General features: G+C 42.0%; 1 protein-coding gene across 4 annotated transcripts in view; it reads left to right on the plus strand.

The window, feature by feature from the left end:
* Nucleotides 1-313: 313 nt before the first annotated feature.
* rc3h2 (ring finger and CCCH-type domains 2) overlaps nt 314-17,467 on the plus strand; it is a 23,458-nt gene continuing 6,304 nt past the window's right edge. For 2 of the 4 annotated variants that reach the window (XM_053476238.1, XM_053476242.1), the window contains exons 1-12: nt 7,599-7,735; nt 9,394-9,698; nt 10,466-10,583; nt 11,176-11,409; nt 11,791-11,966; nt 12,457-12,657; nt 13,445-13,577; nt 13,673-13,791; nt 14,743-14,855; nt 15,162-15,389; nt 17,075-17,214; nt 17,361-17,467. The exon at nt 17,361-17,467 is cut by the window's right edge and continues 294 nt beyond it. In XM_053476238.1, coding sequence (XP_053332213.1) covers nt 9,468-9,698; nt 10,466-10,583; nt 11,176-11,409; nt 11,791-11,966; nt 12,457-12,657; nt 13,445-13,577; nt 13,673-13,791; nt 14,743-14,855; nt 15,162-15,389; nt 17,075-17,214; nt 17,361-17,467 — 1,800 coding nt within the window. In that variant the 5' untranslated portion in view covers nt 7,599-7,735; nt 9,394-9,467. Of the gene's footprint in view, nt 431-3,029; nt 3,155-7,598; nt 7,736-9,393; nt 9,699-10,465; nt 10,584-11,175; nt 11,410-11,790; nt 11,967-12,456; nt 12,658-13,444; nt 13,578-13,672; nt 13,792-14,742; nt 14,856-15,161; nt 15,390-17,074; nt 17,215-17,360 lie in introns of those variants that run through there. The other 2 variants (XM_053476240.1, XM_053476241.1) reach the window with 2 other exon arrangements.

The raw sequence follows: 17,467 nt of genomic DNA on the forward strand, positions 1-17,467 counted from the left end.
CCTGAGATCCTTACACCACCTGAGGGGAACTAGTCCCTCACACACACACACACCGCGCGCTCCTTCAGCTCTCTCTCACACACACACACACACACACACCTCTACACCAGTGATTTTATTTTATTCTGAACCCCATTACCACAGCCTGTACCGGGGGGCCGCTGGTGTGACGCGCACGCGCACGGCGGAGGGATACACCACGTACACCCGTGAGCGCGCGCGTCGCCGAGCACGCGGGAGCGCGCCTGCCCGAGTGGACGCGCATTTCAGCCTGATAGAAATGACTGCTGGCAGTCTGGGGTTATTATTGTGGCGTCCAGGAGTTTTACACGGGAACAAAGTGCCTTCCTGCCCCCCTCTCACCCCCCTCCACCCCCCCTCTCTCTAACACTGGATTAATCCTAAGAATGATTTGTCACCCTGATCTAAGGTAAGTCAAGGTCTATATGCATGGAATTGCTTTGTTTATGTTTCTCTCAGTGTTACTCTCAGCCAGGACACAGCTGTCTCTCTGCTCTCTCATGCAACATCAGGAAGTACAAAAATAAATAAAAAATAAATGCATGGTCTTCACAGTGTTGATCAGATAAGAAAGCTGAGAAGATCCTGAGTGATGCACAAGTTTATCTGTCTCTGTCTCTGTACCTGTCTGTGTTTATGGAGTGGAGATCATTATGATTGATAAAGTTGGCAGCTTTTGGACAGATTCTGCAAGCATTTCTTTTTAACTGATTTAGTGATTCATTCATTTAGTGTGATCTTATGATTTACATTCTGGTATAATGCTTTTTTTTTTTTAACTGAAAGTATATTTTAGACATATCATATTACACTGTTGCTCCATGTTTGCTTTATTATTAAAATATAATAGTGAATAAAACAATATTCTAATTATTCCAATGCATGATTTTTTTTTATCACATAAGGTATTATTGGCCCTAAACCAATTGCTTGTCTCAGATGTTTTTGCATGTAGGCATGTTTATGTGACTTTCATAATAAGGGTGGTTCATGAGGAAGTGTCCCTTATAGCTCATAAAAAATTTCACCTGCAAGCAAAGGATTCATTTCATTTGAGGGATTCGGACCAAATTGAATAAATAAATACAGGCAGTTATTGTTGTGGGCTGTAAAAACAAACACATCAACACACACATATAGGCTAATTATATCCATGGAAGTTTACTTATTGCATACAGATGTGAACTAATACACACTTACATGCACTAAAGAGACTCAGGTTGATTTGTAAATGGATTCAGATGGGACTCCCCCAGGTTCTTCAGGTGATTACCTCTCTTTCTCGCTCTGTGTGTGTGTATGTGTGTGTGTGTGTGGGCGTGTGTGAAAAAGTTTATAAATGTGTGTGTGTGTGTAACCCTGACTAGGGTAAACCAGTGACTAAAAGTAAATGCTGATACTGGGGAATGACTTCATTAAAACATAACACCATATGTGTACATGTTTCAGGCCCAGAAATAACTGTAAATAGGAGTAGAGGAAAAAACTAAAGAGAGAGAGAGAGAGAGAGAGAGAACATATGGTCTAGAGTCGTATCACTCCACAATGACTGATATATAACTTCTAGCACATGCAGCTTTCCAGCTTATCATTAGACATCATTATAGATACGTGTAATTATTACAGATCTGGCAACTAAATTAAGCATTACAGACTGCAGCTTTAATCAGAAAAGGTTTATTTTTTTTGCACGAACAGGTACGAGACAGAGACAAAAATGCAAACGAATCCTCTGAACCGCCGACTTACCCGCTACAAGCTCCGCCCCTGTAGTTTTGTGATGCACGCTAGAGGGTTAGAGCAAAAAAAATGTTTAAACCCAAAAATTAAAAGCAAATACTCTTACATTTTATTTGTTTGGGAAATACAGTTTTCCAGTCTTTTTCTCTCTCTCACACACACACCCACACACACCCACAATGAAATGCCTTGGCATGACTAATCGATTGCATGATTCCACACTCTTAAAGTTTAAAGAGACTGTGTAGAACAAGTCGTAAAGTTTATGGCCACATACTCAGTTCAGATGCTGAATGATTCGTCTCTCTCTCTCTCTCTCTCTCTCTCTCAGTCGAACTTCCTTTATACTTTCACTTTTGTGGTTTAAGATTTTTTTTATTTGATAGTCAACACTTCTCTTTGGTCTGTATTGTATCTTATTTCGCTAATAAACCATTAATAAATCATGGTATTGCGTTATAAGCGTGCTGATATGCATTTCCGAGAAGTGTCCTCAGACATTAATATTCCAGTGTTTTTTAGGAATTATTATAATTTTTCTGGTTGTTCTCTCAGAAACAGGAGGTGGAGAAGTTTGTATGAATCACAAACTGGTTTATTAGAATCAGAAGCGTTACAGAAAAGTGAAAGTGAAAAGTTCCACTGCAGGAGAGGAAGTGATCAGAATAAAGGAGCAGCGAGCAGGTTTCAGGTTTGCAACATGCTAAAAAGACCGACAAGCTAGAGACTTGATTGAGTCGATTCTTTTGAATCAGATCTGGGTGTCCGTTCATGAGGAAGCGTCTCTTTTGTTTAGAATAATAAGTAACATAAGGAAATGCAGTATAAAGGAAGTGCTCAAGGGAGAGGCGATGGACACTTTGTGCTGTCCCATCATGCACCAGGAGGTGTCTGATGGCTGAGATAGCTCGGTGTGTGTATTTGTGTATGTGTTGGTGTGTGTGTGTGTGTGTGGAGGGGACAGGATGTTCTAACACAGTGGTAATAGTCTTGTTGTGGTGAACTTTAAGAGCCTTGTAAAGTGATCTGGAAACCACCACACGCCCCCCTTGCCCCCCCTCGCCCCCCTCCACGCCCTCTGACTCCAGGGGTTCATGTTTTAAGACGGGCCAATCTGGGGTTTGTCGTTGGAGGAACGAGTTTCCCTTTTAACACACAGGTCCGTCAGTGAGGGTCTCGGCTTGCATCGTGGTGCCCTTGGCGTTTGTGTCGGAGTATAATTAGGCTTTGCTTTATTATTAGCACGCAGTTACACGGCGGAAAGCGGATTTCTGCAGACGTAGCTCATATTTCGTGTGTAAAAAAAAAAAAAGAATCTCGTAAACACGCTTGCGTCACAATGACATAACAAGAGCACGTCGTTTGTTGGTGTGACTGTGACGTCTGCACGAAGGTAAGCATTAAGCAGTACGTTTTCTCACGCTGTCAGTTTTTTTTTTTTCCGATTCAAAACCACTCGCACAAACACCACAAACATGCCACGTGTGAACTTTCCACCTCCGGAACTCAAGGCAGCAGGAGATTACTTGAACATACGTCAGATATTTTAATTATGAAACTAATCCACATGGTTTTGTCTTTTTTGATCTTTTATTTTTTTTTTTTATAAATTATTTTTAGATTTCCTTTTAGACGCCTCTACCTTCCATGCAGCAGTGAGGTTTCTGTTAGTGAGGCTAGAAAAGCCGAGCAGTCGGATGAGTCTCTGCGTCGTGATGAGCGCCGCATGTCATTACTCACTTACATGCTTCAGCAGATGCGGCGTGATGACGAGTGAAATGTTTATTTCGTTTTCTTCCGAGCAGCAGAAGCTGTCCTGGATCTCTCAGACAGATAGGAGTGATGGGTTAATGTGAAAACAGCTTCATGTTGAATATACAGTACAGATTGTAGATTAAATTATGAGATTGTGTGTAAGTTGCCTGAAATAAAATAGCTACATATACAATAAAATATTTTAGATTATGAGATTGATTTCAAGTTGTAAAAATTGCTTTTATTGGTATCTGCTTAATAAAGAGAAAGAATTCGACTTTCCCTGTAAGATCTCAAAAATATGCAAATGAATAGAAACTGAACATTACACACTGACATTATTTTATCTCAGCAATTCTGCCGCTGTGTAAATCAATGATAAATGCATAGATTGATTTTTTTTTTTTTTATAAAATCTCCCGATGCACTAAGTCACTAAGTTAGTCTGGTACAACAGCATGAGCCTCTGTTCATTTTGTCTATGAGGAAGTATGCGGGCTGGGCGTCGGTTTCTTCCTGGCCACATAATTTTGGTTATTTAGGTCATATGTGTCATGTGACTCATCAGAAATTGTGTGTGAATATATATATATATATATATATATAACACGCTTATGATGTTGATTAGAAACTTGCACAGGAACTACACTTTTTTTCACACCACGCCTAAACAATGACACTATCTTGAAATAATGATTTGAGATTCTGTATATACAATGTATATACAAAAATAACAAGAAGTTAAAAGGACAAGGGATGGAATAAGTCTTGAACAAGAAAATAATATTAGCATAAATTAAACTATCAGGATACCTCGTTGTAAGTCAAACCAATGACAGATGATCTTAAGTCAAAGGCCAAACTGTTGCTAATTAACTAATAGATATCTACAGTACATCCGGGGAGTTTTCACAGGGCGTCACTTATTCCACATTTTGTTATGTTGCAGCCTTATTCTAAAAGGGATTTAATTTATTTATTTTCATAATTCTACACACAACACCCCATAATGACAACATGAAAAAAGTTTACTTGAGATTTTTGCAAATTTATTAAAAATAAAAAATTTAGAAAGCACATGTACATAAGTATTTACACCCTTTGCCATGAAGCTCAAAATTGAGCTCAGACACATCCTGTTTCCCCTGATCATCCTGTTTCCCCTGATCATCCTTGAGATGTTTCTGCAGCTTAATTGAAGCCCACTTGTAGTAAATTCAGTTGATTGGACATGTTTGGGAAAGGCACACACTTGTCTATATAAGGTCCCACAGTTGACAGTTCATGTCAGAGCACAAACCAAGCATGAAGTCAAAGGAATTGTCTGTAGACCTCCGAGAAAGGATTGTCTCGAGGCACAAATCTGGGGAAGGTTACAGAAAGATTTCTGCTGCTTTGAAGGTCCCAATGAGCATGGTGGCCTCCATCATCTGTAAGTGGAAGAAGTTCTAAACCACCAGGACTCTTCCTAGAGCTGTCCAGCCATCTAAACTGAGGGATTGGGGAAGAAGGGCCTTAATCAGGCCTATATGGTAGATTGGCCATAGAGTCTCATCAGACCTGAGAATTTAGTTTCTCATGGTCTGAGAGTCCTACAGGTGCCTTTTGGGAAACTCCAGACGGGCTGCCATGTGCCTTTTACTAAGGAGTGGTTCCGTCTGGCCACTCTACCATATAAGCCTGATTGGTGGATTGCTGCAGAGATGGTTGTCCTTCTGGAAGGTTCTCCTCTTTCCACAGACAACCACTGGAGCTCTGACAGAGTGACCATCGGGTTCTTGGTCACCTCCCTGACTAAGGCCCTTCTCCCAGATCCCTCAGTTTAGATGGCCGGCCAGCTCTAGGAAGAGTCCTGGTGGTTCAGAACGTCTTCATGACAAAGGCTGTGAATACTTATGTACCTGTGCTTTCTCACATGTGCTTTCTCTCTCTCTCTCTTTCTCTTTTTTAAATAAATTAGCAACAATCTCAAGTAAACTTTTTTCATGTTGTCATTATGGGGTGTTGTGTGTAGAATTCTGGGAAAAAAATTATTTAATCCATTTTAGAATAAGGCTGTGATATAACAAAATGTGGAAAAAGTGATCCTGTGAATCCTTTCTGGATGTACGATAGATAGATAGATAGATACTTTATTCATCCCCATGGGGAAATTCACAAGATCCAGCAGACCACAGATAGTGGATACATACAGTACATAATGCAATATATAATACAATATGTAATCAGAATAACATACTCTCCTAAAATAACCTGGTCATTCAGTACATTCAGGTCGTCAGCTAACTTCATTTTTTTGCCCCATAACGTTATTAAGTCTAGACCTGAGTAACTGATCAACCCCAGATCATAACACTGTCTCCAGAGGCTTGTACAGTGGACACTATGCATGATGGGAGCATCGCTTCATGTCCTTCCCTTCTCACCCTGACACACCCATCACTCTGGAATAGGCTCAGTCTGGACTCATCAGGTCACATGACCTTTTTCCATCTCTCCAAAGTCCAATATTTATGCTTTTTTGCAGACTGAAGGCTTTTTTTTTCGGACGAGCGTCGCTAGCAAGTGGTTTTATTATGGACACACAGCTGTTTAATCTCAATCCTGTAAGTTCTCATCACACTGTTTGTGTGTGTGTGTGTGTGTGTGTGTAAATGCTTCTACTTTCACTATTAAACATAGCTCTGATTTTTACTGGGGATTTTTCTTTACAATGAAACATCACCAATAGTTTTAAGTTATTTCTCTCTGGAGGTTTTTTTTTGCCCACATCCTCACATTCTGTGAAGGTGTGAAGTTGAGGGGTCAGGACTATCTCTTCAGGGTTTTATAATGTGTCGGACAGTTCTTTACAACATTCCAGTAATTTAAGATTTATCTCTTTACTGAGTAAATAAATGTATTAAATACATTTACATTTATTTAAGTTCATTAAAGGGTCAGGGGTAGCTCAGTGGTTAAGGCATTGGGCTACGGTTTGGAAGATCCCAGGTTCAAACCCCACAACCACCAAGGTGCCACTGTTGGGCCCTTGAGCGCGGCCCTTAACCCTCAATTGCTCAAATGTGTAATGAGATAAAATGTAAGTCGCTCTGGATAAGAGCGTCTGCCCAAATGTAAATTAAAGTTATTGTTGTCTTTGCTTGATGCAGGAGTATTTCTGAAAAACACTTATGCCTTTTTGAGGTTATGTCTTCCTGTCAAAAATAACAATATACAAACTACAATGAATGTAGTAAAAATGAACCGAGCCAAACTCAACGCCGGCTAAGTTGCGCGTATGTCTGAAAGCCGTTCAGAATCTGTTTGTGTCAGTGTAAAGCCAAGAGAAGGGGGTTTCCTTGTTTTGTGTGTTGTTGCTTTTTCTTTTTCGCATTTTGTGCAAGATTTAGTAAAGAAATAGCACCATGGGGCCCAAGAATGTTATCAAGGACGGTAGCAAGAGGGAACCAGTTTCAGTTTGGTTTTTAACACAACCGGTGCCAAGAGGAATCAAAGTTTAAGTTAAAATTAAGTGAGGTTTAACGTTTACTCATTCACCCATCTTCTTTATCCCAGGAGACTTAGGGCACGAGGCGGGGTACACCCTGGACAGGGTGCCAATCCATCGCAGGGCACACACAAAATTATCATCATAATGAAGTAAATCTGTAATATTTTTGGGTGGCTGGAACGGATTATCTGCATTTACATTATTTACTAGAAGAAAAAAATTTTCGCAGTACAAAATTTTGCCTCAAGAACTCGCTTCCGGAACGGATTAAATTCGTATGCCGAGGTAATATTGCACTTAGTACCTAAACTTTTTCACATAACGTTACAGCTAAGCTCTTTTTGAAGTTAGCTAGTCCGTATCCGGAAGTGCAGCTTCCGAGCGTCTCGCTAGGGGCGGTGTGCTGAGACTCCTGAGATCCACCGAAGAAGAAAAACTTTGTCCGAATCCCAAACCGCTTCCTGTTGGATATAAAGCGCACTACATAGCACGCGGGAGCATGCGCAGTAGGGCACTTGTGTAGTGAGTCAGGAGTGAGATTGGGATCCGCACTCTGCACCGGGCGCTCGTTTATAGTCCCGGTGTGTGACAGGGTCTGTGATAGAGAACTTTTCTCCGTGTTCCGGAGGGGAAGAGAGAGAGAACATGCGCTCGCTCTGTACCGTGAGGTGTGCGGACCCGGGGAGGACCACAGCGCGCGAGCTCGGCATGAAGGAAAAAATGAGGGTAAATTTCCCGTAACTGAGGGAGAGAGAGAGAGAAAGAGAGTAAAATAGCGTCTCGTCACTGTCCCCCAGACCAGCGCGCTGCGGCCAGAAAGAGTTTATAAAGCTCATAAAATTAATTTATCTCGATTAGTTCACTAAAGGTAACAGTGGCGCGAGCCGTCTGTAACAGTTAGCGCTCACGGGGCTAGTGAGGTGAGGAGCACGCGGTGTGGAGGAGTGTGCACGCGCAGCACGTGGCTCACGCCACGTGGTCCTCACTTTTCCACAGATCTCTCTCTTTTATTAGTTTCCTTCACCGAATTCTTTCTCTCGCGCTCTTTCTCTTTCTGTCTTTCAAGATTTAAGATTAAAAGGTGCTTGATTGGATGAATATTAACATTATAACTGCTTAAGCTCAGAAATAAGTCACAAGAAAATAACAGTTGATTTAAAAAATAAGTAGGAAAGATTAAAGGTTGACTTTATATAAAGCACATTTTAAAGTAGTTTTTATAGTAATATTAATAAGTCTCTCTCTGCACCCCCCCCCCCCCCTCATTTTTCTTGTCCCAGCGTCATCTGGTCTCCAGTTCCCCCTGTCTCTCCTTTCTCTCGTCTTCTGATGTCTTTGGGTTTCATCTCTTCTGTCTTTCTAGGGTGATTGTCTTTCTCCTGTTTTTTTTTTCTGTTTCCCTAATTCTTTTTTTCCTTTTCTCTCTGCTCATTCTTTTTTTTTTTTTACCTTTTCTGTCAGCTATTTCACTTTTTATTTCTTTTCTTTATATCTATTTTTTTACCTGTATTTTCTTTTCTTCTATCTATGAACTTACCTTTTCCGCAGCTCACCTCTCTCATCTTCTGGTCCGAGTTGTTTGTTCCTTTGTTACGTGACAGCTGTAGATGCTATTATTGTACTGTATAGCATCTATAGGAGTCGCGTAACAAATGAACGAACGACTCGGACAAGAAGACTCATGAGAGGAACTACTCATTTCTGTTTCCTGTACATAACCTACAGAGATTTTGTGATGCTTTGCGCATGCACGTTCAGTAGAAAATGAACGAATTACTCTGAGACTGCTCATTCTTTTAAGTCACGTTAAAGACTCGTTCAAAAATAATGAATCGTTTGTGAATGACGCATCACTGCTAATTACCCGATCAGCTATAAATGATTCTGTACCAAGCACGGCGATGCATTTTTATGGTGTTAAACTATCAAAAATCAAGCATTAGTCTCAAACCCTTTCATTACACCCACTTGCATTAGTCTCGAATCACACTGTAAGTGCTAATTAGTAGAAAATCATGTTCTGAGGAAAACAAGCTCGGATCCGCGTGCTCCCTGTTGGGTTGAGTTTTGAAACTTTAGAGGTATTTGTTGTGGTAAAACCTCCTGTATTCCTTTATAATCCTACAGGTGGCGCACTCTGTTCACACGTCCTGTGTGGTTGAAGTAAATTATTTGCTAAGTTTGTTTAGAAATAATTAAGGTGGGAAATGTAATATTGAATCTGAAAATTTATGTAATTGTGATACTTATCGAATTGCAATTTATTTGAATTGGCACCGAAGTAACGTGGTGATGTATGGGGAGGTGACTGGTGATTTCCGTCTCTCATACAGGATCATTTTATTAATAAACATTCATGTAAACAAGTGTGTTTTTCTCCACAGGTGTGTGTGAGCAGTTGTCCCTGGGCGTCATGTGATCTTCGTAAGCACGTGAACGCCCCACCGGAGGTGCCAGGATGCCTGTACAGGCGGCACAGTGGACGGAGTTCCTGTCCTGTCCCATCTGCCTAAATGAGTTTAACGCAGGCGGACACAAACCCATCAGCCTGGGCTGCTCACACACCGTGTGTAAGACCTGCCTTCACAAACTGCACCGTAAAGCCTGTCCCTTCGACCAGACCGCCATTAGCATCGACATCGAGCTGCTGCCCGTCAACCGTGCCCTACTGCTGCTGGTGGGGGCGCAGGTGAGCCGTGGGGCGGGGTTCTGGGATAGTGGATAGATGAAACACTTTAACATTCTGTATCAGTGCGTAGTGTAATAACTGTTAGGAATTATTATATTATTCTTAGATCTACAGGAATAAACGTAGTGTTATGTTTTTGTGCGCTACGCTCCGACTGTCGTTTTTATTATAAATGACTTCGGTCCGCTTTGTGGAATGTTTTCAAGTGATTATATTTTTATTTACAACACTTTCCAACAAGCTGCGCTGTGATTGGTCAGAGGCGTTTTTGTCGGGGGTGAGGTGGGTTGTGGGGTTGTATTGGGTCGATCGACCGCTGCGAATTTCCATTGTTGGTGTGAAATATTCTGTCAGAGGTTTACTGGTTCGTGAAATATAATTGACGTGTTTAAAGAAAAAATTATTGGGGAAATTCTCATCTGGTGTGTGTGCAGCCTTTAGGGTGGCATGAAGCCAGGTGGGCATTCTGGGTCTCCGTTAGCAGGTGGGTGTTGTGGTCTGGCACGTGGGAGTTGTGGCATGGGAGGAAAGATTTGGTTGATGTATTGAGCACATGATTGTGTGGGGGGTGTGATGAGGTGGGGCAGCTACAAATAGCTCCTGTGGTAAAGTTGTAGGAGGGGTGTTGTTTGTGTGTGGTGGGGGAAATTAATGTCCCTCTGGACATGTGGTTTAGATCAATAGTTTTGATGTAAGACAAATGGGTTGCTGAGTTTTCTTATTTGCTGTGTGTGTGTGTGTGTGTGTGTGTGTGTGTGTGTGTGCAGGTTCCTGAAAGCCACAGTGTGTCTCTGGACAGCGATGAAGACTTGCAGCATTATGACGTGTGCAGGACGTCTGTGGAAGAGTTGGCGCTGTACCTTAAGCCCATCACCGGTGGGAAAGGTACGAGTCTCGTCTCTCTCTCTCTCTCCCTGTGTGTGTGAGAATGTGCTACACTGTGTGCTTTTGTTCTTGTGGTTAGGACGCTGTGAGTGTGTAGATCAGAGTGCTTCCTGTTTGCCTGTTTTGTGGTTGATGTTTGTGCGTCATTGATGTAGCGTAGCGTGTCAGGCTTTCTGCCTGTACCAGGACGTGCAGGATTATTAAATTTAAGAAGAAAAAAAAAAATCAGTTTTATTTTAAATGTGAGTTTACGTTTGGTCTGCTGTTGAGCTTCAGATGTTCTTCTCATTGCAAAGCAGTTCATAGGCAATAAAATGTGTGTTTGTGTGTAGAGAAGCTAAAGCTAAGCAGGTTAATGTGGCTCTTGTGGTGGCAGTGTGCAGTACAATGCACAATGTTTTATATCACAGTATTGTTGTACAAACCTCATGGCAACAGCGCAGCGTAAAGTAGGCGGAGCTAATTACTTTTCTTAGTATTTTCTTACATAAATTAAATTAAAACTCTCTAAGAGAGTTAATGCTGTCGCTTAAGTGTAACTAATGCAGCCTGACCACATGTACTTCCCCTGGCCTGTGTGTGTGTATGAAAGGCGTGGTCTCTCCGAGTGCAAGCACGCTCAGTCGGCCCATGCAGAGGAAACTGGTGACCCTGGTGAACTGCCAGCTGGTGGAGGAGGAGGGGCGCGTGAGGGCGCTGCGGGCCGCTCGCTCTCTGGGAGAACGCACCATCACCGAGCTCATCCTGCAGCACCAGAACCCACAGCAGCTCTCCGCCAACCTGTGGGCTGCCGTCAGGGCGCGGGGGTGTCAGTTCCTCGGGCCTGGTGAGTGTTACGCTGTGGGGTTTAAAGGTTCTCACATGGACGGGGTGTCTGGTTTATTTTTTAAAAATAATTAATTTATTAATTTATTTATTAAGGTCCATGAGCTAGTGTATGAACAGTGCACGAGACGTCACTCTCTCACTCCAGGTGCACCATGTCCTCCTTCCGATTCCCAGACACCCCATGTGGTCCCCCCTCTCTGTCCCAGCTTGGTGTTGATGATGATTACTCATAGGGCAGATTCTGACTGGGAGAAAAATCTCTCATGTGATCTCATAAATGAGTTTTTACCAGTCTGAGACCACCAGGCGCTCAAGTCTCCTACCGTTTTAAGTGATTAAATCTGTGTCTAAGCATTTTGTGTATGTTTTGGACACACAGCGATGCAGGAGGACGCCCTGAAGCTCGTGCTCCTGGCCCTGGAGGACGGCTCGGCGCTCTCCCGCAAGGTCCTGGTGCTCTTCGTGGTCCAGAAGCTGGAAGCTCGGTTCCCTCAGGCCTCCAAGACGAGCATCGGTCATGTGGTGCAGCTGCTGTACCGAGCGTCCTGCTTTAAGGTCAGAGGAGCAGCGCGGCTGCGAATGCTAATCTGCCACTGATTATTTTATTAGTTTTATTAGTTTCACTCCTTACTTTATTACCTCAGGCTGAAGTTGATTGATGTGATGGCAGGGTGACAGGACATAAGTACGGCTTAAGTGTTTGAGACGGGGTGTGTGTTGTATCGTGACACGAGCGTGCTTGGCAGGGCAGGAATGTTGCCCCTGTCCCAGAATGCACCGGTGCGCTTTTTCTTGCTGCTGGAGTTGTAAGAGGAGTAGACGATGGGTTTCTAATCGTAAATATAGAAAGTGTGTGTGTGTGTTTTGGTGTCGGTGATGATTACTCATAGGGCAGATTCTGAGCGGGGGAATCACCTGGATTCTCTCACCTGATCTCTCACGAGTTGTTTTTATAGTCTGAGAACGCCACACACACCGCACTGTGAGTGAATACACACTCCTTTTCATCTCCTGTCAGATCCTTATCTTCCTCTCGTCTCCTCAGGTGACGAAGCGTGATGAAGACTCCTCCCTGATGCAGCTGAAGGAGGAGTTTCGGACGTACGATGCTTTGAGACGTGAACACGATGCCCAGATCGTCCACATCGCCATGGAGGCGGGGCTTCGCATCTCACCTGAGCAGTGGTCATCTCTGCTGTACGGCGACCTCGTCCACAAATCACACATGCAGTCCATCATAGACAAGGTACCGCCCACGTCCTTCTTTTTTTTTTTTTTTTTTTTTTTTAAAATCGTGCTTTCTTTCTGAGGCTGGGTTCATGGGCACATTTTGTCTGAAGTGCGCCTCATGCACGTTTGACGTGAATTTTTGTATGTAATGTCGTAGCCAATAGAGGGCATCAGAGGTGGGGCTTCAGGGGAAGGGTTCATGGGGACATTTTCCCATTACATTTATAGATACATTAGCTTTATATATATATATTTGCCTTTTTGAAAATGTAATGCAAAAACAAGTTAATTTATTTACGAAAAAAAGGAAAAAGTACACCTGATGTTATTTATGACTGTTACATTATTTGTATACCTATACCTTTTTAATTATAGTACATAAGTACATTTAAAAATAGATTTTGTTTTCCTGATGGGAAAGACTTAATTTGTTTTATTGTTTAAGAACAAACAAAGGAATATAAAATCTCCACCTACACAGACGCCTTTAAACCGGTGCTGTGTAACAGTGTGTTTTCTGATAAGTGCTAAAAATGCCCTTTTAAAAGCAGTCTTAAAGTTTAAAACATTTTCACTTTTCTTGTGTGTCAGTGATGATTACTCGTTAGGGCAGATTCTGAATGGGAGAAACATTTGATTCTCTCATCTGATCTCACAATCGAGTTATATAGTCTGAGAACACACAGTTTCTGCTGCACTCATATGCACTGAACGTTGTTTAAAATGTATATATTTTTTTCCTTTTGCAGTTATAAAAATTGTTCCATTTTTTTTTTTTTTTTTCCTTCACGCCCTCGTTTCAGCTCCAGTCCCCAGAATCCTTTGCGAAGAGCGTGCAGGAGCTGACGATCGTCCTGCAGAGAACCGGAGACCCGGCCAACCTCAACATCCTCCGAGCTCCGCTAGAACTCCTGGCTGGCATTGATCAGAATCTGGGTGAGTGTGTGTATACATACACATGTGTTTGGGTGCATACACCACAGGGTTTGAGGACCCTTTAATAATTCCTGTCTCTTTCTGTGTGCTCATAGACGCAGCCATCCCCTCGTGGGAGGAGCTTGAGGCAGCGATGCTGGCGGTTAAGGTTGTGGTCCATGGTCTCGTTGAGTTCATCCAGAATTACAGCAAAAAAAGCCATGAAACGTTTCAGGTAAAGACAAACTCCTCACCTGATCTGAAAGGCACTTTGCACAGTGTGTATCGTTTAAAAAAAAAAAAAAAAAAAAAAAAAAAAAAAACTTTTTGCAACATTGAAATGGAGAATTGCAGTCCGGATCACTTTTTCTGTAAATGTGGGGAGAATAAACAATGTAACACTAGACTTCATATCATCTAACAAGCCTCAGTTGGATCAGATTTATTCTGAGTAATTCAGATGAGATAAAGGTGGTGAAACTCAGTTGAGGAGGAGGAGGAGGTTGTTTTTTGTGAAAGTTTGAGTGACGTGACTATTAAAGTATGTTTTAAATCTCCTTGGAAATATTACCTCCATAAAAAGAATCACTATTTTTTTTTTTGCTGCCGTTTGCTGATTGGTCAGAAGATTAAAAAAAAATGTCTGTGCAGTCACTTAGTGCATTTCTGACAAGTTTGAAAAAAAAAAAACCTTTGTGGTGACAAAAATCTCATACACTTTGTAGATTCACTAGTGTGTGTGTTTGTGGTGTCAGTGATGATTCCTCGTTAGGGCAGATTCTGAGTGGGAGAAAAACACCTGATTTTCTCTCACCTGATCTCACACACGAGAGAACTGAGAACACCGAAGATACACCGTACAGAATTTGTAGAATTATTAATTATAGAAAAACAGAATTCTGGATGCAGCTTTAGTGTCTGATGAAGCGTTTATTTTTTTTTACTACTTTAATAAATAAAAGGAATAATTTTATAAACTAAAAATTATTAAATGTAATGTTAAATGGATGAATGAGATAAGTAGTAAAAGAAATGTCAACTGTAATGTTGGTATTGCGTTTTATTTTTAAACATTTCAATTATTAATGTTTTAAAGTAAGTAAAATATGAAAATATAAATTTTTAAGAAGTTTCCATTTGAGTTTGTTTAATTAAATAATTAATGATTTAATTATGTGTGTGACAGTCTCAACCCAACAGTAAATATAAGACCAGTATGTGCAGAGACCTGCGGCAGCAAGGAACCTGCCCACGGGGTGTCAACTGCACCTTCGCCCACACCCAGGACGAGCTGGAAAAGTAAGCACGCACACACAAATTCCGATGCACACATGCACATGGGGGCATTTATTTATAAATGTGTGTCATTGTGTTACACATGTTCACGTTCATACAGATCAGTCTGCACAAATGAAAACCGCTTACATAACACACACGCGCGCACATGGTGAACGGAGGAGTTTTTTTTTTTTTTTTTTTCCTCCCTTCTTTTCTGTTCCTTTATTGACCCCCACACACACACACATGCAGACACATGCACACCCACGCAACACACACAAACACACAGCATGTCACTGCTCTTCTGTCCATCTCTCCTCCTCCAAGGTACCGAATGAGGAATAAGAAGGTCTGCTCAGGAACCAGGCCGTCCCTCCTGCCCAAGGTGGGGGCAGTTAAATCCTCAGCTGTGGACTTGGGTGTTGGTGAGCAGGAGGGCGTGGCCTCAGAGAGCTCCTCCCCTACTCGCCTTGTGCCCAGAGGAGGAGAGCAGGATGAGCAGGATGAAGTGATGAAGGAGATGACTGACGGATTAACGACCACTTGTCAAGACCTGTGAGAGACACCACACGCGCACACACACTAAGACTCCGTCCACACGAAGCCGGTGCGTTCTCTATCCGATCTTTTTTTTGCGTAAACACGGCGTCGTCTCAAGAAATATCTGCGTACACACGAAACCACTGAAAACGGTGTAGTATATGTGCCAGACCAGTATGGGGCGCTGTAATTCTGCCATAGAGATGCACTATACACGGAGAAGAAGACTTTGAGCATGCGCATAACCTTGCGCGCTGTATACGAACCAAGATGGTGTTGTCCATAATCGCTTGTTTCTCATAACAGTTGCATAGAAGCAATAGATTTTGCTGTAATAAAGCTGAAGGCTTTGTAGAAACACAAACACAATCATGTAGTCCGCCATTATTGGTGTTGCTGTTACGTGTGACGCAGCCGACACGTGATGTGATGACATCATCGTTTCACAAAATATACGGATTGGCCGTACACACGAAACCGCAAGGGTGTCGTTTTCAGATTTATCCACTTTGGGACCCAGTTTCAAAAAATAGCGGTTTCAGTCTCCTAAAACGCCGGATCCGTGTGGACGAAACGCCAATACGATAAAAAATGTATATACGTATACAGCGAAACGCGTCTCCGTGTGGACAGGCCCTAAGATATTATCATTATTATTACTTTATTTATGTATTTATATTTATATATTTTTATTTTTTTCATTTAGATCTTGGAGGTTAAATTTATATATAGAATATTTATAATATAAATGTATGTATTTTTTTTATATTTCTTTATTAATTATTATTAGTATTTTTTTATTTAAAGACATTTAGATCTTGGAGGTCAATTTAATAAATGTTATTTCTACTTATTTAAAATTTTTGTATAAAACTGAAATTAATTAAGAGGTTAATCTTCTAATCTTGGTAACAAGGCGGAGGTGATGACCAGCAAAAAAAAAAAAAAAAAGACGTGCGTTCAGTTGTTATGAAGGTTGGACAGGTTACTCAATAAAATAATAAATAACCGTGAATTCAAATCATTTTCTTTTAAAGTGCATTTACTGAAGTCAGAGAGTGGTTGTGCAACTGGTGCCCCCTAGTGTTTGAGTGATGTTTTGCAGTTGCTATGGTGTCCCAGGTGGTTTAGGGTGTTGCTCGGTGGTTGCTGAGGTTTTCCAGTTTATTGAATGAGCTGATTCCTTTAAAAATCAAAATCTTGATTATACTTTTTAATTAAATCTTAAAATTGTTTGTTAAGCGGGTAGATGCTCTGCTGTCGCCGCGGTGCCTTGGGCGGATGGTAGGCTGTCGCCGCTTCAGAGATATGAATATGGTATTGCATGGTTGCCGTGGTATCCGAGCTGGTTGCTAAGTGGGTGCCGTGGTCTCAGGTGGTTACTATGATATCTAAGGTGGTTGTTGGGGGGTTATTATTGTGTCTTGGGTGGTTGCTAGGCCAACACGTACTGCTTTTATGCAACTGCAATTGTGGCGTTTGTGCCGAGAGGTGTTCCAGGAGATTACTGCGAGTTCTTAGGTGGTTATTGGACTGTTCCAGATGGGTGTTCAGGGGTTGTTATGGTGTCGGGTTCAGGTCTTTAGTTACTTTTGGCTCTGTTTGTTCACCAGTTTAATCAGACTTTCTTTGCTCAGGCTTAATTTGTAGAACGCTCTAGAACACTAAGCACAGGCCTGTCTCTTTCTTCCTGCTCCCAGGAAAACGGGTTCTCCCCCGAAGAGCCCAGCGTTAGGACCTGCAGACCCCTCTCAGCTCCTCAAACCACACAGGGGTCACCACGAGGTCACCTACTTTCCTGACCAGAGATCTGTATACGAGCTGCCGTCCTGCCAGACCGGTAATTGTCTCTCTCTCACACACACACGCAGCAGTAGTGTAGCTATCCCCCCAAAAAAAACTTCACTTCTCATCTTTGATGTATTTTATTAGCTCATATTTTTTAAAGAGACTTGTTTACATTTATTTATTTTTTTCTCCTTGTAGGTAATTTTTTCCCTCCTTCTCTGTCGAACCATCACAAACCCTACCTGCCTCGCTTTCCCCGCTCCAGCCCCACCTCTGACTCCTCAGCCCCGCCTCCTCTGGCTCCT

The sequence above is a fragment of the Clarias gariepinus genome, chromosome 17, assembly GCF_024256425.1.
Source record: "Clarias gariepinus isolate MV-2021 ecotype Netherlands chromosome 17, CGAR_prim_01v2, whole genome shotgun sequence".
In the NCBI taxonomy this organism is placed as follows: Eukaryota; Metazoa; Chordata; class Actinopteri; order Siluriformes; family Clariidae; genus Clarias; species Clarias gariepinus.